The sequence below is a fragment of the Leptonychotes weddellii genome, chromosome 2, assembly GCF_054177405.1.
Source record: "Leptonychotes weddellii isolate Sample4059 chromosome 2, ASM5417740v2, whole genome shotgun sequence".
In the NCBI taxonomy this organism is placed as follows: Eukaryota; Metazoa; Chordata; class Mammalia; order Carnivora; family Phocidae; genus Leptonychotes; species Leptonychotes weddellii.
This window is the reverse complement of record NC_138370.1, coordinates 176,296,243-176,320,865: the sequence shown is the minus strand read 5'-3', so window position 1 is coordinate 176,320,865 and position 24,623 is coordinate 176,296,243. Positions and strand designations below refer to the sequence as shown.

At 65.4% G+C, this 24,623-nt stretch overlaps 1 protein-coding gene across 2 annotated transcripts; it reads left to right on the top strand.

The window, feature by feature from the left end:
* Window positions 1-5,604: 5,604 nt before the first annotated feature.
* On the top strand, window positions 5,605-23,440 carry DOK7 (docking protein 7). Of its 2 annotated transcripts, none has more exons than XM_081813096.1 (5): window positions 5,605-5,927; window positions 6,023-6,068; window positions 12,393-12,623; window positions 13,706-13,906; window positions 22,982-23,440. In XM_081813096.1, the coding sequence occupies exons 1-5, from the start codon at window positions 5,898-5,900 to the stop codon at window positions 23,347-23,349; spliced, it is 876 nt and encodes a 291-aa protein (XP_081669222.1). In that variant the 5' UTR covers window positions 5,605-5,897; the 3' UTR covers window positions 23,350-23,440. The 2 variants fall into 2 exon arrangements, with proteins under 2 accessions (XP_081669222.1, XP_081669221.1); XM_081813095.1 differs by having other exon boundaries at window positions 5,605-5,951.
* Window positions 23,441-24,623: the final 1,183 nt, after the last annotated feature.

Here is a 24,623-nt window from a genome sequence, read left to right as displayed (position 1 = left end):
CCTTGGAGCCTCCCCCAATCCCTGGGGTGGAACCCCACCTACCTCCAGTCCGTTTCTGCCCCGCCCTGCCCCCCACTCTGTGCTTTGGCCACTCTGGCCTCCCTCTGCCCTTGCTCATGCTGTTCCCACTGCTTCTAGAATGTTCTCTCTCATACTGCCCCTCCTCTGGCCCCCCATGGCCCCCTGCCTCCTCTCCCCTGTGGGTGTTGCATGTGGGTCTGTTAAAGAGGCGGCTCCCGATGAGAGATTGTCCACCGTGTGGTGCTGAGCCAGCCTTGCCTGCCTGGAGCAAGCCCGGCATCTTCCAGCTGCCCCTCCAGATTGCGGTCTGCTCCCTGCCTTCTCCATCCAGGAGGCTGATCCCTACGGACCGCATGGCTCCTGTGCCCACTGGGTTTTTGAGGACACTGGGGGGCCCTGGCGGCAGGTCAGAGGAGGGAGGGGAGTGACATTGGGATATTGATTTCCCTGGCTCCCTCCGTTTAGGGTCACCTCCATGTTATAGGTTGAACTGTGTCCTCCTAAAATTCAAATGTTGAAGTCCCAGCCCCCAGGACCTCAGAATGTGACCTTTGGAGAGAGGGTCGTTACAGAGGTGATCAAGTCCAGATGAGGCCGTGAGCGTGGGCCCTGATCCAATAGGACTGTGTCCCTAGGAGGAGGGGAAATGTGGACACAGACAGGCACACGGCAGTGCCACAGGGGAAGGCGGCCATCCGCAGGCCAAGGGCAGAGGCCTGGAGCACGTTCTCCCTCAGCCTCAGAAGGAACCAGCCCCGCCGGCCTCTCAGTCTTGGACTCTGGTCTCCAGGATGCGGAGCGCATCAACTTCTGTTGGTGAAGACCCCTGTCCGAGGCGCTTTGTGCTGGTGCACCCGGTCCCTTCGCTGAAGGCCCCTGCTCCTCCCAGCATGGGAATGACCCTCTCCTCCGTGGTTCGGGGACCTCCCCGTCAGGCCTCGAGGTGGTACCCACTCCTCCTGTCCAGCCCAGGCCCCCCCGACTTAGCCCTGCTGGCCCCCCTTCCAAGACCACCTCTCTGAATTGTCCTGATACCGCGCCGGCCTGTCGGGCCCCTGGCTGACCCACGCCCTTTTAACTTTTTGCAAGCGTTTTCGGGTCTGCTTGTATTTTGTTGAGGATCGTACATTACGTTTGTGAGTGAGATGGGCCTTTCTTACACTCTTTGAATGACTCACAGAATGAGTTCCAGATGACGCCTTCTTTTTTATTCCCTGGAGGACTCGGTATAAGGCTGGAATGATCTGTCTTGGAAAGTTGGGTAGAATCCTTGATAAAATGCCCTGGGCTCCGTGTTTCCTTTACCAGACGACATTTTATGGCTGGTTCAGTATGTTAATCGTTACTGGCCTCAAGGAGAATTCTGTTTCTTCTTGAGCTGGTCACAGAAGGTGCACTTGGGTGAGTTGATCTGTCTGAGCTTTCGTAGTGGGCCACAGAGCTGCTGACGGCGTTCCCCCATCACTGAATCTCACACGTCCCAGCGTCCTTCCTTTCTGTCAGCTTCTGGAAGGTTCTCCATGGCCTCAGCCACTGGTGTCACTGTTGAGAATCTGCTTTACTCCAGTGGACCTTCCCTAAATACCTTTCTCCCTCTGGTGGCTTTTCTGACCCCCTTCTCTCCGACGTGCCGTGGGGTCACCGTGACGGGTGCTGACATGGGTTCCCTCCCTCTCCCCACCCTGCCTGTTGTCTGTGAGACTTCTTGCCCAGCTGGGAGGTAGCTGGAACCCGTCCCGGTGGCGACTCAGGGATCCGGCCTCCTTGAATCTGGAGCCTCCCATGTCCACGAGGCTTGGAGTCGGACACTGTATCAGAACGCTCTGTGTGTGTCACGACTGACCTCCAGACCCAACAGCCACGTACCGGGCTCACCATTCCGTGGGTTGGCACCTTGGCCGGGGCTCGGCTGGCTGGTTCTTCTGGGCTGGGCTGGCTCCTTCCCATAGCTGGAGGCTTCCGTGGGTCTTGGGCTATTCTGCTCCTGGGGGACCAATTGGCTGTTGGTTGGGGCCACGTGGTGAGTAGGCCTCGTGTGGTTCCTCACCCACCGGGTTCGCCTGGGCTTGTTCACGTGGTGGAGGCTGGGCTCCCAAACACAGTGGCCGTGAGCCTTCCCACTGTGCTTCCTGTGTCAGAGCCAGCCAGATTCCAGGGGGAGAGGCGGACTGGGTCTCAGCGGGACGGGGCATACAGCCTCATTTCCAGGGGTGTGGATGCGGGGGCATCACTGCAGCCGTCTTTTCAAAAGATCACCCCATTCCCTGTTGGCTTGGGCTGCCCGCTGGGGAGGACACAACAGAAATGTATCTTCTCACCGTTCTGGAGGCTGAAGTCCAAGATCAGGATCCAGCAGCACTTGTTTCCGGTGAGGCCTCCCTTCCGGACCACAGACGGCTGCCTTCCCGCCGTGTCCTCGCAGGGCCCTTGTCTGTGTGCGCCCCGAGAGAGGAAAGATGGCCGTGTCGCTCCCTCTACTTGTAAGGCTGAAGTCCTGGGGGATCGGGGCCCCACCCTCGTGACCTCACTCAGCCTTACGTGCCTCCTTAAAGACCCCATCTCCAAATACGGGGACGGGTAGGGCTTCAACCCATGAGTTTGGGGGATGCGACTCGGCCTGTGTGACGTATGTGGGGGCTGGTGCTGGGCGCCCTCGGCTGGGCCTGGGAGCGGTGCTCATCCCTTTGCCCACGCGCCGCGGGCCGGGCCTCCTTCCTGCAGCGCCCCCTGACTGAGGGGTGCCGTGAGACGCGAGGGAGTGAGTGGGGTGGGGGGGCATGGGGCAGGTGGTATTTGGGTTCCCTCAGCCACACTGAGCACCTGGAGGTCCGAGATGAGGCAGCTGGGCCTGGTCCCGATCATCCCTGTGTTTGTGACCCAGGGTCATTTTCAGAGACCCTCACACACACGGTCTCACGTGGGGGCCCATCATCATCATGAGGCCAGAAGAGGAAACTGAGACCAGAAAGTCACGTGATGGTTCGAGTTCACCGGGTGGTGAGTGGCGGGGGGGGGGGGAGGAGGGTCTGGCGGCAGAGCCACTGGTGGGACAGCAGGGTCCCGTGGCCACAGACTTTGGTAGCAGTGGCGGTGTCCCTGGCCACGATGTCCAGCAGCGGCGTCCCCGGCTGTGTGCTCCGCCAGGGCTGCAGCTGTCATTCGTGGCCGTGGGCTGCTTGGCAGGCGCTGGCCACGTCCCGTGGCTGCCCAGCCCAGCTGTGCGGGGGTGCGGGGCCGGGGCGGCATCCGGTCTCAGGAACGTGGCTTCCTACTGCCCTGCCTCCCAGAGCTCCTGCTGGCTCTCCAGCCTCCCCTGGGTTCGACTAGAGGCCTGATTGCTTCCAGCAAATTCCTTCCTGCTTCCGTGGCCAGAGTCCGTTTCTGCCACTTGCCACCAGCAACCCTGGCCGCAACCGCCGGGGAAACGGTCTTCGTGCCCCTGGGTGGCTAGAAGAGAAACCAGAGGCTGGGTGGCTAAGAAACAGTCCTGGAGGCCAGAAGTCTGAGATGAGGGTGCTGGCCTGCTGGCCTCCTGGCTGTGGACGGCCGCCTTCCGGGGGTGCTCACGCGGTGGACAGAGGGCATCTCTCTCGTGTCTCTTCTTACAAGGACGCTGTCAGGGCACTACACACCTTCCTCAGCGCACCATGAGGTCACGTTGAAAATATCGTGAGTCCAAAATGCACTGAACGCACCTAACCGACCGAACATCATGGCTCAGCCGGGCCCGCCGGCCACGTGCTCAGGCTAACCCACGTTAGCCTACAGGTGGGCAGGCCCGTCCAGCGCGAAGCCTATTTCATAACAAAGTGTCGAGCACCTCCTGGGTCTCCCTGGAAGTGAAAACTGGAGCAGTCGTGTGGGGACAGACGGTGGTCCGCGTACCGAGGGCTCGCCCGGGAGCTGCCCGGCATCACAGAGAATGCGCTGCGGATCGCTGGCCCCGGAAAAGATCCAATGTCAAAATCTGAAGCACAGTTTCTAGTGGATGTGTATGGTTTCCCCACCATCCTAAGGTTGAAAAATCATCAATCGAATCATCTGTCACCGGGTGATGGGGGTTCCACCCTCATGATCTAATCCTGTCCCAAAGGCCCCCCTCCCCACTCCGTCCCTCTGGGGGTTGATCTCAACACATGAATCTGGGGTCCACAGCAGGAGCTGAGGAGCAGAGAGGCCCAAATCTGGGGGTGGGAGCTGGGCAGGAAGCTCTCCCCGCCTTTCAGCGGCCTGGTGGGGGAGAGGAGCTGTGTCCGAGCCTCGGCCCGCATTTTCTGGGGCCAGTGCGGGAGCAGGTGCAGCTGCCAGGCGTGGCAGGAGGCTGGTTCAGGGCCAGCGCTGGGGAATGCAGCAGGGCGCTGCCCCTCCCTGCAGGGATGACCGAGTGCCAGGCGCCCGGGGCGGCGGATGTGTCACTGGCCACAGCCCCCAGCCGCCATCCGGCTCCAGGCCGGCTGTCCCGCGCCAGCCCCCGGGGGCCTGAGCCGTGTGGGGCATGAATGGGGCTCTGTGGCCAGGCAGCTGCTCTGCAGAAGGCGGCTGGTGGCTGCGCAGGTGATGTGGGGGTGGGGGGGTTGGGGGCGGTGGGAGAAACAGAGCTGCTTCTGGGCCTGGTGTCACCCTGCTCTGCGCTAGGCCCCGGCATCATATTCAAGCCCATGGCCCACCAGGGACCCGCGCTGTCAGACCCCCAGGGACCGTGGGGAGGGTGCGCCCGAAGGGGGTGAGCCTGGCCTTCTGCACCCAGCATGGTGGCTGCTGCGTGGGGACTCCAAACCTCTGCCTGCCCCCGCGGCTCCCTGTCCACCCCCCACAGGCAGTCCCGGCACCGAAACCCCCTGCCCACCCCACCACCCGCCGCTCTGAGCATTATATCCGGAGGGCCTGGACGGGGTGAAGACTCACATTCAAGCCCCACAGACGTCAGCCTTCCTGCTGTGCAGGTGCTGAGTTACTAGAACAGTGTTTACTCGTTCCCTCTCGTCCCTGCCCGATCGTGAGCCCGTCGGGGTTGGGAACGTTGAGTAGGGCACACTGCGTTTCTAGGGTACTGCGCCCCAGCTCTGCTTCCGCCCCCTTACCTTGTTGGACGCTCCTGAAGGTATGGGCGTTGGAAGCCATCTTGGAAATGGGGGCAGATGTCCAAGGGTACACCTGTCCCCCAAACCACCTGGGCTCTGGAAGAACCAGGGGCAGCTGGACTCGATCTACAGGGTGGGGGAGGAAAAATGCAGAAGCTCAGAGCCCCCACCTCCTGTGTGAAGGGGACTCCCAGTGGGCCTTTCAAACAGCAGCCTCCCAGCACAGCACCTCACGGGGGGGATGGCTCTTAGCCGAGTCGGGGAGACCAGACACACGGACCTGGGGCCCTGTGGTGCATGCGGGGGGGATCCCGGTCCCACCCACCACCCCACAGCAACCTGCACTGGGGTCCGTGCTGCCAGGGGGCATGAATGGACTCCCTCTCCACTACCCTGCGAGGAGGGGGCTGGAGGGCCGGGGGGTGAGGCTGCGTCCTGGCCAGGGTCCTCCGGGGTCAGGGGGTTGTCAGGGTTTCTGGGACGGCCCTGGGGTGGTGGGACGGGCAGGTGCCCGAGGGTGAAGCCAGGTTGAAGACACACTGAACGCGGCTCCGTGGGGTCAGGTTGTTTCCCTTACTTTGGGATGAGAAGCCCCCGCCCCCCTGGGCCCGGGGCGCCGCGTCCCAGCCCCAGGTGGCCCCAGGTGCCCCGCCCGCGCCCCGCCCCCGCCGGCCCGCCCCCCGCCGGCCCGCGGCGCAGCGCCCTCCCCGAGCTATTTTGAAAGTGACCCTGGGCTGCGCGGCCGCGGGGCGGCGGGCAGAGGCGCGGCGGGCGCCGCGGGAACCATGACAGAAGATGACCGAGGCGGCGCTGGTGGAGGGCCAGGTCAAGCTGCGGGACGGCAAGAAGGTCGGGGCGCGCGGCGGGCGCGGGGCGGGCGCGGGGCGCGGCGGCCGCTTACGCTCCCTCTGTCCCCGCAGTGGAAGACTAGGTGGCTGGTGCTGCGCAAGCCGTCCCCGGTGGCAGGTGAGCGGGCCCGGGGCGCGGGGCGGGCGGTGGGTGGCGGGCGGCGGGCGCCCCGGCCTCCGGAGCCCGGCCCGCCCGGAGCGCGGCCAGCTCGCCCGAAATAGCCGGCGGCGTCGGCCGGCGGTAACCGGAGAGCGGAGAGCGCCGCCGCGGCCTGCTCCTGCCGGGAGCCCCGGGCGCCCCCGACCCTGACGCCGGGACCCTCCCGTACCCCGACCTTCCTGGGAAGGCCGACTGAGGCCGGAGGGGCGGGGGGTGGGGGGCGGGCTGGAGGGGCCAGAAGCTCGAGTGCAGGAGTGCTCTCCCCCTCCCCCAACAGGCGGCAGGAGCTCCCCAGGGAGGTGCCGCCCTTGTGCGTCTGGGGGGATTGAGTGGTGCCCCTGAATCCGAATCCGGATGGGACCCTCCAGGCAGCGCTGACCCGGGTGGCCCTCCCACCTTCTGGGGGGGTGGGGAGGTGGCAGAGGCCAGGCCGCCAGGTAGGAACAGTGGCGCTTCTGTGTCTGAGAAGAGACGAGCCGAGGTTGTGTTGGGGGTGGGGGGGAGTGACTGGCACTACCCAGCCCCCCTCACCTGGGCCAGCACCCACCACGTGGGAGGAGGCCGGCTGCGAGCCCCGACTTGGGCATTTGGCCTCAGTGAGCCGTTCTCGAGCATTTGGGAGGCTTGGAGCTGCGGGCCTGCAGCTGTTTGGGGAGACAGGTGTCCTGGCGCAGGCCCAGGCACCCCGGGGTTTGTGTGGGGTGCTCAGGGTGTGAGTGCATATTGCCTCACACGTGTGGGCCTGCCAGAATGTCTTCCGGGGCGCCTGGGGTGTCTGTCATTTCCCGGGAAGGTTGGGTGGGGGGCGCCCTCCCTGCTCCCTCTCCCGGGTCCCCTCGTTCCCTGTGCCGAGCCTGCTCACAGTCGCCATCCGAGGGCCTACCTTTGGTCATGGACACGCTTCGTGCCCAGGTCTCAGCTTCCCCCTCCAAGGGGGCCCGGGCTCCCTGGACTGCTCACTCAGCCAGTCCGTTCTCCATGCCCAGACCCTGTGCCTCGTGCCCTGGGGGTCCTTGTCCAGGGGAAGGCCTGACCGACAAGGTGTCGGGGCTGGGGAGACTGAGCGGCCCCTGAAAGGCGGGGATGCCGAGGCACCGGCCAGGCCGAGGGCAGGGCGGAGGCCCCCGGTAACACTGAGGAGGCTGTGGCCAGCTGTGGCTGGAGGCAGGGCCTGGCTGCAGGTTGGGGTGTTGCTTGGTGGACAGTGGTGAGCTGGGGCCCGCGTGGGCCTCCAAGGAGGCTCTTGGCCCAGATGTCCCGCCTGAAGAGCAGCCCCTAAGGTGGTCTTTGTCCCGCCTGCAGCCCCGGGGGGCGGATTTTATCTCAGTATCAGAGAGAGCTACCCTGAGAGGTGAGCTCCCTGCTGGACCCGGAGAGCACCTGTCTTCGGAGGGAGGGCCTTTCTGCACTGCAGGGAGTTTGCAGGGGTCCCCCGCATCCAGAATCTGGGTCTGTAGGCCGGTGGTCATGAAGCCTTTCCTGGGCTTTCCTGTGTGTGTAGAAAAGGCAGGCCCGGTGTGGAGAGCACGATAGGAGCCTGGGGAGGGCAGCCTCTGGCACAGGAACTGGAACTGGGTTTGAGGGGGTTGTTGGAGAATAGAGGGGAGGACACTCCAGGCAGGGCCTTGCATGAGAGCCTGGACGGTGGAGGGGATGAAGGGCAATGCAGGCTCCCGCCCCTCTGAGCCCTGCACCTACCACCTCTTGTCCCTGGACCCAGAGTCTCCCCCGACCCCTGCCCCCAGTCCTGGGGGGTAAGGACCCCGCATCACTACTCACAGGCAGCCTGGTGGGGGCTGTGAGCCCAGCTGCTTTCAGCAACACCTGGGGCCGTGCAGACTCACCCGGGAGCGGGGCCTTGGCGTGTGCCCCACGCGGTTGGCAGCGTCTCTAAGGTGGGCGTATTCCAAAGGGCCAGGTACCAGGTGGTGGTGGTGGGGAGGGTCTGTGTCCCGCGGGAATGGGTGTGACGTCTCAGTCCCAGGCTGGGCAGGCAGCGCGAGGACAGAGTGTGGGTGGTGGCCGGGCTTCCTGTCCCCGTGGAGACCTCGAAGAAGGGGCCTGGGCTCCCCACAGGCCCAGGGCTCAGGGCTGGGCGTCGGAGCACCCAGGCGCAGATCTCGGCGTCGCCGCACGCACTGTGTGGTCTGCACCCGTCCTGGTTGGGCTCCCGCCGTGGGACCTGCTGAGGGTGGACGGGTGGTCCAGCCCCACGGCCTGTGTGCCCCCACTGACGCCCGTGCTCTCGGGGTGGCCCGTCCTCGGGAGCCGCACAACCCTGCACGCCCCCGGAACACTGCATGGGCCTCCTTCCCCAGGTGGACCCTGAGTGGGGCTGGGCCCTGCGGCTGCGGCCTGGTGAGCAGCCCCCACCCCCGGCTGCTGCGGGCTGCCCCCGGGCTGCCGCCCCCTCAGCAGGGTCCCCTCGGGCCCTAGCGGCTCAGCTGAAGGCGCACTGTCGAGGTCACTGTCGGAGGACTGCCTCCAGCAGCCGCTCCTCCTGCCGCATCCACGGGGGTGTGGACCTCCCTGCCGTCCTGCCGCGGCCTCTCCTCCGGACTCTGCCCGGCCCGCCCTCCCCCAGGCTCTCAGCCCCTGGCTGCTAGCACCTCTGAGGGCTCATGACCCCGCAGTTATTTTTACATCTGCAGACGCCTGCGCGTGGTGTCCGATGGGCCTCTGCAGCTCACGTGTCCGGGAGGGACCGGCCCAAGCCCCGCCCCCGCAGCCCCCTCCCCGGGCGCCCCTGCCCCCCCAGTCCAGTGTCCACATCTGCCCTGCGGGGAAGGCCCCCCTGGGCTGTCGCCATGGTTACTGCAGGGCCTGGCCCAGCCTAGGCCAAGGGCACCTCTTGCCTGAGCAGCCTCTGCCCCAGGCTCACCTTGCGCCGCTCTCCCCTCCCTCCCCCGCCTGCAGGCCCTTTGGGTTTCTGCCTCTGGGCCTTTGCTCTGGTGTCCCCTCCAGCAGCACTGATCTCTGCCGGGCCCGCCACCCTGGCTTCTGGCGTCCCTTGGGAGTCGCCTTTGTTGTGCCCTCTGTGAGGGTCTCGGCTCGGCACCCAGGCCCCCCGCAGCCGCTGTCATCCCTTTGACCATCCCCCCTCCTGGTGTCAGCTCTGCGGGGGGCCTGGGCTCTGTGCCCTGGGTCCCCTGCCCGCTCAGGAGCACAATGACCCAGGCCCAGGAGGCTTGGTGGGCTCCAAGTCCCAGCCTTCAGAACGGGAGGCTTGGGTGGGCTCTGAGGGATCCCAGCAGGGGGGTCTTTCAGGGAGCGGGACCTCATGCGGAGCATTTGCCCCTTCCTGGACCTGCCCTCGCTCACTGCAGGGCGCTGTCGCTGGAGGGCAGGGTGGGCTCGGGGCTCGGGGCCGAGGCCGCTGCTGGGCCGCTCTGTGCTTTGCCCACAGGGTGGCATTTGCGGGGAGCCAGGGCTGTGTTAGCACGGGGTCTGGGCGGGCTGGGTGGCGTCCATTCGTCAGACAGGAAGCAGGCTAAGCGTGGGTCGGCGGTTGTGGACGCAGGGTTGGGACGGGGTAGGCCGGTCTCCCGCTGTGGCACCTCTGCCCTCGGCCACGGCAGCGAGGCGGGGGGTGTGCATGTGTGCGAGTGTGTGTGTTGGTGAGCGCGTGTGTGTCCGTGTGTCTGCCTGTGTGTGCACCTGTCAGTCCCCGCTGCCTTGGTTTACCTCATTGCCCCCATGAGCCCCCACCCTCCCCGGCCTGTGGACGGCCCCGCGTCCGGGCCCTGGAGCCGCGGTGCAGCCCTCCGGCTGTGAGCGGGGTCCACACGGCCATGGGGACAGGAGCCCGACAGAGGCCATTTGAGTGGGGGGTCTGGTGACCAGGAGACCTCACCAAGGGACCAGTCCTGCTGGGCTCCCCGGGAGGGGTGAAGCCGTAGGGTGCCCGGCGGAGCTGTCCTGCTGGGGCGGGCCCTGGCGTACTGGCCCCATGTGTCTGCAGGGGAGCTGTGGCCCGGGAGGGGCTGGCGCCGTCTCTCCTGGGCTGACCCTGCTCTGTCTCGCACCCCTGACCTGAAAACTGCCATTGTTCCGATGCCTGTGGTAAACGGCACTCCTGGGGAAGGGGTTTCAAAAACAGGATCCATTTACTGCTGCAGGTGACGTGGAGGGGAGAGGGCCCCACACTTGCTGCGCCCAACCCGGCCCCCTCCCCACCACCTCTTTCCCACCCGTGCTGGGGGCACTGAGCATGGGGCGGATGCCACCTGCCCCAGCCGAAACCAGGCGGTGACCCGGGTCAGCTCCCCCCGGGCAGAAGGTGGGAGCGCGTCATAGCCGCGTCCCTCAGCCTGTTTGGTTCACATCTAGGAACGTGAGCGGTGACTTGGAGGGCGTGCTAGTCTCCTGGGCCTGCAGAGATCTGCCCTCTCCCGTCCCAGTGGCGGGACGTCCAACCTCAGGGTGTCTGCAGGACCTCTTCCAGCTCCTGGTGGCTCCAGGCGCCGCCTCACTTTGGGGCTGGCCTCATGTGGCCTCCTCCTCCGTGCGTTGCCTGCTGTCTCCTGTAGGACCAGCGCCGTCAGGCTAGGGCTCACGTGGATAATCCGCGATGATCTCTCTGTGAGATCCTTAACCTGATGACATCTGCAGAAACCCTTTCTCCAAATGAGGTCGTGCTTGCAGGTCTGGGGTCAGGACGTGGACATATCCTCTGGGCCCGTTCGGCCCGCTGCAGATGGGCGAGGGTGTTCATGCATTCTCATCTCCTTACGGAGTGGGATGTGGGCTGCATCTCAGACGTAGGCAGAATCCAAAACAACGGAACAGGCGTGGGAGGAGGGCCTCAGGGACGACTGCCGGCTCTCATCACGTGCAGGCCCCCAGACCAGCCTTGCGCGTGGGCACGTCTGAGGTGGGAGCACCTGCCCGGCCGCAGGAGGCTTCAGGGAGGTGGGAGGGCACCGTGGCCGTGGTGGTAAACTCCACTCCAGACCAGGACTCAGCAAAGCACCACCCCAAGCCAAATCTGGCCCTCTGCTTGTTTGTGTAATAAAGTTTTGCTGGAGCAGAGCCATTCACTCACGGGTTACGCTGGCTGCCTTCAGAGTTAGGTCTCTGTGGCAGACACTGCATGGCCCCTGAAGCCAAAAACAGCTCCTGCCTGGCTCTTTACGGAAAGCTGTGTTGAGCCTGCTTGAGGCTCTATTCCTGGGAGCGTAACTCCTAGAACAAAGGAGGTGACAGTCACTCTGCAGTGCAGGTCAGGCCACGCCTCAAGGGATGGTCTTCCATTTGACCGATGGTTCCCCGCCCTCCCTGTGCGCGAGCAGGTTGGTGGGGGTGGGGACGGCAGCTAGACGAGGCACAGACTTCTGCACAGAAAACCTGCTGTGGGGGATCCCGGAGCCTGCTGGAGGGAGAGGGGTGTGGCGGTGATGGTCACCTCTGCCTGGGCTGCTCTTGGGAGCAAACACCCGGGAAGCCTCAGGGGAGCATGTGGGTTTCTGTGGGCTCTGGGCGTTTCCCCCTCGAAATGGGAACGTCTTTGCTTTTTCTGATAAAAGCATTTCAGACGCTAAGGAGATAGATGGGAGGGCCTGGGCAGGTGGGGGGACGGCGAGGCAGGCTTGTGGGAGGGACAGGAGCCGTCTGCTTGACCGTGGTGTGCCCGGGTCTAAGGGCCGTCGCGGGCTCTGGCTCGTTGTCCCGTTGGGATACCATCGGGATGACGGGGACAGCAACTGTGATGTTGAGGACAGTCGGGAACTCCAGAACAGAGGCGTGTCACCTGCCGGGGGGGAAGGGCAGGCCTGCCGGTCTTGGGGGTGGGCTGGCGTGGGGGCCGGTGGTGGGACCTCAGGCCCAGTGGCTCCCCCCTGGGGCTAGAGTCCACACCCTGGAGAACGAGAGACCCAGGAGGCCCGGCGGGTCTGCGTGCAGCAGAAGGGGGCTCGCCGCTGCCCCTGGCTCTCTGCCCGTCCCCACGGCCCCCTGCCACGGCTCCTAGAGGCCCTGCAGCCCTTGAGGGTGGCCTGCGGGGGCCCCAGGGCTGGGGCAGGGTGGATGCAGGGCTGGGGCACACACAGGGCCAGAGCCAGGTGGGCAGGCTCTCTGTGGAGTGTCCGTGGGGCCCGTGCGCCGGGCGGGGTGGGAGGTGCTGTTTGTACGGGGAGACGTTGCCCAGAGCTGGGGTGGCTTGCTGGGGGTCACACCTCAAGCCCGGGCTCTCCGGGCATGCCGCGGCCCCTGGAGGGGTGCAGGCGTGCATGGGGCCGTGCCGCTGACGGCCTGTACCGCGTGTCTTGCCCGGCGTCCCCGCAGACTGCCTGCTGATGCTGGCCTACAAGGACAAGGCGGAGCGAGCCAAGGGCCTCCGGGAGCGCAGCAGCCTGACGCTGGAGGACATCTGTGGCCTGGAGCCCGGCCTGCCCTACGAGGGCCTGGCCCACACGCTGGCCATCATCTGCCTGTCCCAGGCCGTCATGCTGGGCTTCGAGAGCCGCGAGGCCATGTGCGCCTGGGACGCCCGGATCCGCTATGCGCTCGGCGAGGGTGAGTGGGGCCGGGGCGACAGACCCCGTCCCTAAGTGTCCCGTGGGACCCTCACCCACAGGCTGCCGGAGCCGTGCCGTGACCCCAGGGCACGATGCAGAAGTGTTTGCCGAGCACCTCCGCCGCCCGGCTCTGTGCTTCGGGCTCGCGGTCTGGGAGGACGCGGTGCTGCCCAGAGGCGCTCGGGCCCTGTGAGGGGGCTCGGGGAGCAGCTGGGGCCGCGGGGCCCCCCCAGCTCCCTGACTCGATCCTGTTAGTTGGAACCAGGGCCCTTACCCCGAGGGGGCTCTGTTGAGCAGAGTGACCTTCCTAAGTGCTGCCTCTTGCTCCCCACCCTGTCCACCCGAGCCCAGAGCCAGGGTTCCAGGGGCAGCGAGGCCGCAGAGACCCCGTCCCACTGCAGCGTCCCCCAGGGGTGTGGTGGCTTCTGTGCCTGAGCCAGGGAGGCCAGGGGGGCCAGTGCAGCTCTGCGGGGTGGCCGGGCAGGGTGCAGGGGTGGGGGGCCCCGGTGAGCTCGGGGAGGAGGAGGGCCTCACGCCAGACGCCCAGAAACACAGCCGTCAAGATCAGTGACACTGTAACAGTCTTTAAAACCCTCAGGATCAATGCACAAAGCCTGTGACGAGCCGAATACCAAAATTTGGCCTGCCCTGAGCCTGCCCTGCCTTCCCCTTCTTTCCTGACCGCCCCCCAGCAACCCTGACAAGCCTTGTCTTTATTTAACCATTTGATACTTCATTCATCACGGACTTTTGCATTAATTTTTATTTGCTTGAAAAAATCATCACAGCATCGCTGGCCTCGGCCGCTGTGTGTTTGGTCCCGAGCTGGGGGCTTCCCAGGGGCTCGCTGAGGGTTAGGACAGGGAAGGTGACCAGGGCGGCCCCTCTGGGCGCTCGCCTGCCTCTGAACCAGGGTAGGGTCTGGTGCCTAGGAGCGGGGAGTGCGGCCCCTGGGGGCTGGAGGGCGCCAGCCAGGCCTGGGTGGGGGGCCAGCCCTGCGTCTGGTGCCGACACCCGGGAGCTGCCCCCTCCCCGGGGCCCCTGCTCGCGGTGATGCCCTCGCCCCTCCCCTGCCCCCAGTGCACAGGTTCCACGTGACGGTGGCGCCAGGCACCAAGCTGGAGAGCGGCCCCGCCACCCTTCACCTCTGCAATGACATCCTTGTGGTGGCCAGGGACGTCCCCCCGGCTGTCATGGGGCAGTGGAAGCTGTCCGACCTCCGGCGCTATGGGGCCGTCCCCAACGGATTCATCTTTGAAGGAGGGACCAGGTGTGGGTACTGTAAGTATGCGGGGCCTGGGCGCCCCGGGCCACAGGCCACTCCAGCACTCGCTCTCCCCAAAACCCACGGCTTGGAGCCGCCCACCCCACTGTGCGCTCGCCTTGCTGGCATCTGGGGGACGTGGCGGGCGAGGGGTATGTGTCTCCAAACCTGGCGCTCAGCAGAGGCCAGACCCCCGCTGCCTCTGTCCGGCCCGGGCCGCTGAGGGTGGGAGGAGGGGCATGCAGCCCACTCACGGGGCGCCCAGCACCCCGGAGCGAGGCCTGCCCGTCACAACGCGTGGCCCTGTGTTTGAAGTCACAGAGCCCCAGGGCATTCCTGTTCCGACTCAATGAAAAAGAGAAAAAGGGAAAAGAATGAGCATGTTTATCGAGGATGTGCCGAGAACACATTTGTGGACCAAGGATTCCTCGTGGCCACACCAGCTCCCGTGGTCCTTGAGTCCCCACAGCCGGAGGCGGGGCAGGCGGAGAGGTGCCCTGAGGTGCAGATGAGTGCCAGGCCCCCCCCCGGGTGGGGGGAGTGCAGTGGCGAAGTGTGCCAGCGAGCTGAGCGCGGGCCGGGAGTGGGGCGGGAGGGGCACAGCCTGGTCCTCCTGGAGCCGAGGGCTCGCCCGCTGTGCGGACGGGGATGGGCCGACACTCCTGCACACTGCTCTCCACGCATGGGCGTGTGCGTACGTCTGGGCCTGCAGCGGCTTCGGGGGCACGAGCCCCCTTCTCTGCTCTCTCCCGAGGAGCCCAGGCCCACCTGCGCTGGCTGTCCAGGGTGGCCTCCTGGTGACCGGTCCGGTGGCCGGGACGACCTCAGCCGGTGTGCTGGGCTGGAGAGTGGAGTCTGGGTGGGAGCTGTGCACCCCCATCTCAGTTCAGCCTGGGACCCCCGCCAGATGGGGATCATGGCCCCCTCTCTTGTGGGTAGGGGGGCCTGGAGGCTCTGAGTGGCTGGCAACCTCTCCCCACCTGTGCCCCCTCCATATAGGGGCGCTAATCCCCTGACCGACAGTACTTCCCTCTCCCCCCGCCCGCACCCCTGCAAGGGCCCTATCGCAGGGTCTGGCCCACACTCCGTACAGCCAGGTTTGGGTGGGGTCCACGGGGCTCTGGGACCTTGGTCCTGCCCGGATCTCCCCGGCAGAGGGACTGTGCTGGGGGATGTGTTCATGCTGGCCATCTGGGCCCCTCCTTCTGCAAAGGGTGGGCAGGGTGGGAGAGGCCGCCTGGGGCCACATGCCAGCCCTGTGGGCCAGCCCGTGGGGCCCTGCATCCAAGGACGTACGTCATGATCTACAAAGATGCAAAGAGATAGACAAGCAGGTGAGGTTCCTGCTCAAGGCAGCGAGACCTCTGAATTTTTTGACGGGCTGCACCCTGGGCTTGGGGGAGGGGAAGTGTTTGGAGATGCCAAGGCAGGCCACGGGGGTGGGGTAGCGAGGTGCAGTGGGTTTACAGGGTGGGGCAGTGTGGGCGGTGGCCCCCAAGCTGTGGGGTGGGCGAGCCAGGCCCCGGGGTTTTTGAGTGGGAGTCTGAGCACAGCTGCCCGGGCACCTGCTCTGGGCTGGCGTTGGGGGGGGGGGTGTGAGACGCCAGCCAGAGGCCCCCCTGCTGGATGTGCCCTCAGGGCCCCGAGTTCTGGCACACTCGAGGGGGCAGCACTGGGGTCCAGAGCAGTGGAGGGGCAGGGTTCCCGGCCGTGTGGGTGGTCGGAGCTGGGCCACGTGCCCTGGGTCCGGGGCAGCCCTGCCCCCACCAGATCCCCTCCACGTGGGGGCCCTGGAAGAGGGAGAACGGGGTGCAGCCCGCCTGGGGGTGGCGGCGACATGCGCCCCGAGGGAGGCCAGTCAGAGGACCCGTTTCCTCGGAGACCCTCATATTTGCCGGACATAATGTAACAGGGCGTCCAGTTTAAAATCCCGACTGGGCGTGGGTGGGCCCTGCCTGTGAACGACGGTGGGCAGCTGTGACGTCCCGGGGCTGCCGGGAGCCCAGAGGGAGCCCCGGTGGGGCCATCCTGTGGCTGCTCCCAGGCAAGCCGGGCCCCGCAGCGGGATGCTGACCCGGGATTCGGTCTTCCCTGCTGCTCCAAGCTCTCAGGGGGCCGCTGACCAAGCCAGCCCGTTCAGCCACTGTGGAAGAACCCCGGGGGGGGGGGTCGGTCCCGCTGGGCTCTGTTCTTCGGGGACAAGTTTGCCAGGGCTGTGCCCGTGTTCGCTGGGCTATAGGCCGTCACGGGGACCACCGCGCCCCGCACGTGTGGTCAGACCGCCGCCACTCAGGACCGGGGCATCCCGGCAGGGACGTCAGGGTCTTGGGGCTGCCCTAGCCAGTGACCCCAAACTGGGGCCCTAGAACAAGAAAAACAGATTCCTTCACAGTTGTGTCCAAAGTCAAGGTGTGGGCGGGGCTGTGCTCCCTCCGGAGGCTCCAGGGAGGCGCCCCCCTGCCTCTTCTGGGCCCTGGTGGCCCCCGGCGGCCCTGGCCTTGTGGCCGCCCGCTCCAGTCTCTCCTCTGTTGTCACACGGCCATCTCCCCGTGTCTTCTCTGTGGGACACCAGTCGTGGGATTTAGGGTCAGCCGATAACCTGGGATCACATCTCATCTCACTTGATTAAAGACCACTGTTTCAAGTAAGGTCACAGTCCCAGGTTTGGGATGTGACCTATCCTTTGGGGACCACCATTCAGCCCGTGACATGGGTCACCTTGACTGTGAAGATTTTAGAATTTGGGTCCTGATGGGCCTGTGGCCCTGGGCGCGTTTAATCTGGAGGGCAGAGAGCTGGGTTGGAATCATCGGAAGGGCCTGGCAGGTCTGGAGTATAAGGAATTAGCATCCCCTCCCTCCCCTGGCCCGGTCCCTGTGCCCCCCCAGAACCACACCCCCTTGGCCACAGACAACTCTCCAGAGAGCGGGAAATGGTCCCCGGCCCTCTTTGCCCACCCCGAGTGTCAGGAGGATGTGGAGGTGGGGTCAGGCCCTGGGGGGGCGAGGCAGAGGGCTCAGGGCTCTGATGGGTTTGGGGGAGACGTCGGGGTGGGTATGACCAGGGTTGTTTGGCAGAGGCCTCTCAGGGCCGGGCCAGGTATGTGGGGGCTTGGTGTGGCTCTGGGTCCCTCCCAGGTGGGCATTTCCTCTCTGTGGCCTCCATGCATTCGGTGGCCTGTTCCTAGTCAGATGGCAGTGGGCTTGTTGGCTGGGAGTCCAGGGTCTCCCGGGGTGGCCTGGTTCTCTGTCTGTGGGTTGGTGGAGGCCCACTGTGTGTGGCGAGGGCTTCGGGCAGGAACAGAGGATGGGAGAAGGGGGGCCCGCCCAGAGCCCAGGGAGGGCAGGCCTTGGGGAGGGGCGTGTGAGCGAGCCAAAGGGTGAATGGAGGTTTCTAGGAGGGGGCCCAGAGGAGGTCTCTGTCCCTTGCATTGACGGGTCCTCCTGTCAAGGGCATTTCCACATCTGCATGAGCCAGCTTCCTTTGCAGAGGATCAGGGTCCTCGGATGCTAAGGAATTCAGCAGGTGGCAGAAAGGTCCCGAGCCTGTGGTGGAGGTACGTCGTGGATAGTGACCCTCAGAAATGTCCCCTCCGCGTCTTGCGTGCCAGCCCCTCCTCCACTCACTGTGCCTGGCTCCTCGGGGTGCGACCCAGGGCTTCAGCCTCTTGGGGCACGGAGGGCGTTTCTAGGTGACTTTTTTTTTTTTTAAAGAGTGCGTCTTTTAAAAAAAATTTTATTTAAATTAAATTTAGTTTAAAAAAATTTTTTTTACAGATTTTACTTATTTATTTGACAGAGAGAGGGCACAAGTAGGCAGAGGCAGAGGGAGAAGAAGGCTCCCCGCTGAGCAGGGAGCCCGATGCGGGGCTCAATCCCAGGACCCTGGGATCATGACCTGAGCTGAAGGCAGACGCTTAACCGACTGAGCCACCTGGGCGTCCCTAAATTCAATTTAGTTTTAAATGACTTTTTTTAAGCGAGTAAAGGATGAAGCCATAGACTGGGAGGAACTCTCTTGCTGCTTATTTAAAACACTTGCGTTGTCCAGCTCTGCTAAGTCCTCTGGTGGGTGGATGTTGTGGTCTGCATGCCGGGCAGTCTTGATGGAGCTGGCTGAAGCCCTGGTCTCTGACCCCAGGAATGTGTGTCCGGCACGGATGGTGACCCGCAGGGTGTGTGCAGGAACCCCGCTAGTTGGTGGTGGCAGAGGTGGGGCTGGAGAAGGAGGAAGCCGTGCTGGGTTATAGAGAGCCCAGAAAGCTGGACCAGAGTGCACTGTTTTCCCAGAGTAGCCGGGAGCCATCGAAGGTGCTTGAGCAGGGGAGTGCCACCCACACGTCTGTGTAGGGTGATAACTTTGGCCCCAGGGTGCAGATGGGATTGAGGTGGGGAGCCATGCAGGGGGCTATGAGAAAGCTCTGGATGTGGTCTGAGGCTGAGTTAGCAGCATGTGTGCGTGGGGGGTCACCGGGGATGCAGGAATGTTAACTACCAGCGGTTGAAATGGGGAGAGAGGGAGGGCCAGCCTGGGGTGGGCGGGAGAAGGAGGGGTGCTTGCTGGGGTGAGGGTCCCAGGAAGATGGAGGCCCTGCCCTGGGCCGGGTCTGCTCCAGTGCTTTGCCCACGGGGAGGCATCCAGCCCGTGCAAAGCCCGGCTCCCCGCTTCCTTCCCCTCGGCAGCACGTTGGGGGACACTTATGAATTGGGGTCATTTGATAGGGACGGTTTCAGGTTCCTACAAGGAGATGCAGTCTGCTGTCTGGGTCTAGACCACTGGTCACGTTGCAGACGGTTTGTGGTCGATCCCACCCCTCTGCTGGGAATTTTCTGTGATGGGGTCAGGAGCGAGCCTGGAATCCATCAGCCCCTCTAGCTCACTAGGGGTTGGCCTCCCAGGCTGGTCCTGGCTGCCCCCAGTATCCAGGATGGTGACCCGGGCTTCCCCTCTGGGGGGCTTCGCTCCACTCTGTTTCCTCCCGGGCAGAAAGGCCCCGGGAAGGCACCACGTCCCCCTGCCCTCAGGGATGGACAGTGTGGCCTCCTGGGGGGGGCAGCCTCCACCCCCATCTCCAAACACAAGACATTCGGTCCATGGGCACAGAGTCCCATTCACAACCGTCAGCAGGCACTCGGGGAGATGCAGGGAAAGTGAGATCATGGGCCTGCCCTGAGAAGCCCCTTACCTGAGCGGGGGGCGCCCAGGTGCCCCGTGGGGCCATCGGGGAGGGTGGCATGGCTGCCAGAGAGGGACGGTCACTGGGGAGTGGTCTCAGCGGGGCCTCGCATGAGCCGGGGACGGGGAGCAGCCCCTCCTTGGGGATGGAGCCCAGGGCTGGGGCTCCCCCAGCAGCGTTCCGACACTGCCCAGGGCGGGCCGTTCCGTGCAGTGTGCCCGGGAGGGGCTGCGGGAATGGTTTGCCCTGTGTTTACTGGGGCGGAATAGACACGCATAGAGTTTACCCCTTGAACCGTGGTCGGGAGTACAGCTCAGAAGCATCAGGTGCATTCAGTGCCGCGCAGCAGTCCCCGCCCCGTCTTGGCCAGCTGACACTGGGTCCCCACTGGACACCAGCCCGCATGTCCCCTGCCCGGCCCCCGACACCCACCGTCCTCTTTCCGAGTCTAGGATCTGACTCCTCTACGGGGCTCGCAGAAGTGGGATCACACGGTCCCTGTCCCTTCGTGACTGGCTCGCTGCACTGAGCACCGAGTCCCCCAGGTTCATCTGTGAGGTAGCAGGTGTCAGGATGTCCTTCTTCCTCGAGGCTGAACTGCATTCCGTCGTGTGGACCACGTTCCTTTATCCGTCCTCCATCAGTGGTCGCTGCTGTGAACACGGGGGTGCGGGCCTCTGTTCGGTGCCTGCTCTCAGTTCCTTCGGGTGCACACCAGACGTGTGATCGCTGGGTCTGCGTGTGATGTTCGGAGGACCCTCCACGCTGTTTTCCACGGCGACCCCTCCACAGCGCACCGGGTTCCAGTTTGCCCAGGTTCCCGCCAACACCTGTTGCGTTCTGTTGTTTTGTTTTTAATCAGTCTTCCTGGGGGGTGAGACTATTGGGGGAAACTTAAAACTTGATTTCGAATGAACATGTTTCATTGAACTTTGGTCCTGTCTCTCAAAATAAGGACAGAGAGAAAGAAACGAAATTTGAATCAGTAGATGTTTACCTCTGTTAGGGAGCCCTGTGCAAAGTGAGACCCCAGGGGTCCTGGTCTTCTGAGTGAAAGTCTAACACCAGGCAGGTTGGTGCTGCCTAGGCAGAGCTTTCTAGAACCTTCTCTGCACGAAAGTCCTCCAGACGCTTTCAGGCACTCTCTACCGAACAGGACCTCACCGTGTGCTTCTGGTCTCCGTGGAGCCAGGACACCGAGCACACACAGAGCACAGGACACTGGAGGTTTTCTGGACTAACTTCCGACAGGAATCCGCCCACGGAACTGGGCACACGTTTGGATGGAAGAGTGTTTTTCTCGGGGCTGGGGACTCTTTCCGTGGGGTGCAACTGCCTTCGCATTCAGATATTGTCCTAGGGACTAACTGCATTTGTAAAGCCCGTAAGGTTTGCCTTCAGCCCCCGAGAACCCACAGGGTCTGCCCAGAGCGAAAGGTGGCCATCAGCTCGGGCAAGCCGCTGGCTTCCCGCTCAGCACACTCTCTCTCCTCCTTATCCCTGTCTCTGCATGTCAGTGATCACAGAGCAAGAAACACCCCAGGACTTGGCGGCGGTTTCCTTGCTTGTGATTCTGTGGGTCAGGGATCTGCTCCATGTGGTGGACGGATCACTCAGGGAGTGGCGTTGAGGGTGGCCTGGCTGGGAGGCCCAGGATGGCCCCAGGCATGGACCTGCCTGGGCTGGGGCTTCGTGGACTGGAATGGGAGGAGGTGCAGGGGCTGTCTTCGAGGGTGACCGCGTGGCAGAGGGGGCCGGGCCCTACCTCCTCCGGCCCTGCAAGCAGGCAAGCAAACAGAAGTTCCAGGAACACTTTCTTGGGGAAGGCCCACTCGCCTCCGCTTCCTTCTTCCCACCACACCGAGTGCTGGGGTCCCCTGGGCAGCGGGCCCTCGGTGAGACACTGGGGCCCCAATGCCTCAGAAGGAGCCCCTGTCTGTGAGACGCGGGGCCTGGAGGCCAGGACAGCTGCAGATGAGGGCACGTGCCAAGTAAAGGATCACAGGTGTGACCCAGAGGAGGGGCTCCCTCCAAGCAGCACCGAGTGAATGATCAGGGCTCAGGGGTCAGGAATGGCGGTGTCAGGTGAGTGGAGTCTCGGCAGGTGAAGTGGATTACAGGTGGCCGAGGGGTGTGGAGGGATGGGGGTGGCCGCCTCCTGTGGGGGGAGCTCCCAGGGTCCCCAAAGCCTGGGGGAGGGAGGGGGGCCCGCAGAGGCCAGCCGGCGGTCAGCGAGCTGTGTCCCAGAGGCCTCGCCTCGAGGCTCGGGCAGCCCGGACCCTGGGAGCCATGTGCCGTCCCCAGGGAACCTCTGCGGTCAGCTCCCTGGCGTGCGTGGGGGTGGCAGTCGCGCTCCCAGGCCTCACCGGCTGCATCTCGGGGAGCGTGACGCTCAGCAGACGCCTGGTGGAATGCCGACGGCTCCCCTCACTTCGTAATGTGGTTTTTTATAGTCGGGGGACTGGTTGTGCTGCGGCCTCTGCCAGTTGTCTGTAAGCTCAGGATTAGGGGCCCGGCCCTTTGTGCGGGCTGGCAGGCCGGCCCCTCGCTGGGGCGGGGACGCCGTGGGCCGGCCTTCTCCTCGCCTGCCCTCCAGGTCCCGGGCCCATCGGCTGGCTGGAAGCCCTGTGGTGCCTGGATGTGTGCAGGTGGCCCACCGGCCAGGCTGGAGTCCCTCGTGGCCCCCTCTGGGCCTCAGTGCACTCATCCCTAAGAGGGCCTGTCACCCAGTTTGGGGGGCCTTGAACGGATGGAGCTCCCGACCGGAGGGTGCCGCAGCCCCCCGATCCCTGGGGTGGCATTCCCCGTGTGGGGGCTGGCCCGAGCCCCTGGGATCCTGGGAAGACCGTCCGTGACCGTGGCCGGCAGCCGAGGTTTAACTGGGAAGCCTTCCCTTTCCCATCCCGGCCCGCCCGCGGGGGCGCCCCCGGGACCTGGCCTTCAGAGTGAGCAGGCCTTTCTTTGGGCGAAGGGCAGAGGGCAGGGTGTGGAGAGATTCTTGTGTGGTGACGCCAGCCGAGTGTGCAGCCCCATGTGGCCCGGTGTCCCCATTCACTGGGCGGGCGTTGAGGGATTTCATTCACCCTGGCGGGGCTCCGGCCCAGCGGGAGGGCGGCCGGGCCTGGGGCGCAGCCGGGCTGTGCTGACTCACACGGCCTGCCCTCTGCTGGCTGGGGCCCCCCGTGGGCACGACCTCAGCCTCCACCCTCACACCTTGGGCCCGTTTCCCACCCGAAAACGCACCCAGGAGGGGGGCCCGTGCAGTGGGCAGGATGTGTCGCCGGCCACCGCAGCGCCGGCCGCCTCGTGTGTGGGGCAGGCCCACCTCCTGCAGACACTCACCCTCAGAGCAGCCCTGGGTCAGGAGACAGGGTCGGGGGGCACCTACCGAGGTCGAGGTCCCCCAGCTGCTTCCTGGCATGTGAACCCCGCTCTAGGCGGGCCTGTAGCTTGCCCTTCCGATGAGCCTGGGCATCGTGAGAACCGGGACACCCTCACCGCCTCCTGCGGCCACGTCCTCCTGAGGCGCCCCAGGAGCCCCGTCCTGGCCAGTGGGGGCCGACGGGTTAGACCGAGGACCAGCAGGGCGGGACGCCCTCCCCCCGCGCCGTCCTGACACCCAGCGCGGTTGCCTGGGCTGGGCTAGTGCGTGCAGGCCCGGGACGGCCAGGCCTGCGCCCCAGCTGCCCGGACGAGGGGTGTGGGCCTGAAGGACGGAGCAGGGCTTACCAGGGCCAGGCAGAAGCCCATCCGGGTGCTCAGGGGACACTCCCTGCCACCCCCTGCCCCTGTGTGTGTGGTCTCATGGGTTCGCTCCAGGTCCCCGCGTTCTGCATCCTGGTGGCCCCGGGGCCAATCCTGCTGCGGTCCCACCCTACCCGTGCTTCCGACACCAGGGTCTGTCCTCCCGCTGCAGGGGCCGGAGTCTTCTTCCTGTCCTCAGCCGAGGGAGAGCAGATCAGCTTCCTGTTCGACTGCATCGTCCGGGGCATCTCCCCAACCAAGGGTCCCTTCGGGCTGCGGCCGGTTCTCCCAGGTGCGTGTGGGAGGGTGGCCCGGTGGGGAGGGGCCGGGGCCGCCCGATCGGTCAGCAGGGTTGGGTGGGCTGCCATCCGTGCAGGCTGCCTGCAGGGAGGGGTCACGCTGCCCAGCTCCCGAGGGGACAGCTCACACCCTCACTGCCCTCCTTCCACCGGTCGCAGGCCTGGCGACGCTTGGGGGGTGGGGCCTCCGGTTGGGACCCATACGCTGTGGGGCACCCGATGGGGCACCAAGAGGCCATAGAGCCCGTGTGGGGCTTGCGGACACCTTCTGAGCCAGACTGGGGTGGGGGCCTTGCCCCTCGTGGCTGGGACTGTGGGCTGGGGTTTGCGTTTGGGCTGGAAGCTGCCTTGTGAGCTTGCCTGGTGGGTGGGGTCTCACCGGCGGGTGGGCGTGAGGCTGCACTGAGCTCACCTCACCTTGCCCCCCCTTCCCTGGTCGTGCCTGGGGCGCATTCTCCAAGAGCCCTGGGCCGGGAAGAAGCTGGACGCAGGAGGGGCTGTGGGCAGGGCTGGACCCCCGAGGCCCTGGCCCCTTTCTCCCACTGGAGGAAGCGCTGCCCTCCCCTGGGGGACGGCCCGGGAGGGACGAAGGCTGGTGCTCGTCGCCGCGGCCTCCGTTGACCGAGGCCCCCGGTGGGTGGTACCCAGGATCGCTGGTGCCCCCACAGCCCAGCGAGGCGGTGCTTGTCACCTTGTCCAGGTGGGAGAGACAAAGGCCTGTGGCCAGGCGGCAAGTGGTCCGGGGTCTCCTTGCATGCGCACCCCAGTGCCGGTCATTCGGGGCCACCTGGGGAGGACAGAAGCGAGCGACCCGCCAGGTGCCCCCTTTCCTGGCACGGTCCCTCGGCCCAACTCCAACCCCACACAGGCCCCGCGCTGGACGGGCTGGGGACAGAGGAGGTGGCTCCTGGGGCCAGAACCTTCGCCGTCTGGGCTCTGCGGGATGGTGTGGTGGCGCCCTCTGCTGGCGCCCTCCTGCCTGCAGCCACAGGGGCCGTGTGGACGGCAGGGTGTGGCCGGGCAGGTGTGGACGGCCTGGCTGGTGTTGCGTCTAGGCCCTGTGCTCGTCCGGCTCTCCTGAGACGTGGCCTCCCCTGGGTCAGCAGCCTCATGCTGCAGCCCTTCTGGGGTCCTGTTGTGTTCACCCCCTGCTCAGTCGGACCCACGTGGACACCGAGGCCCAGAAAGGCAGACAGTGGGAGGGGAGAGGGGAGAGTTCTGAGGTCCGCCCTGCCCCGAGCACAACCCGGTGCGCTCCGTCTTGGTCCCACCACGATCGGGGTGCCCTCTCCCCGCACCCCCACTTTGCAGATGTGGACAAGGGGCTCAGGGAGTCCGTCCAGCACCAGCGTCTCTCTGCCCTATCGCTCAGACGGGAAGTGGTCAGGAGGACACGCCCGCGTCCCCTCCTGGGCCTCGCCTGCCGGCTCTGGGGCACAGGACGTGGGCTGGTGGCCGGGGGGCCTGGAGGGGGCAGGCGCCCTGAGACTGGTGTTCCGTGGCTGGGGTGCAGGC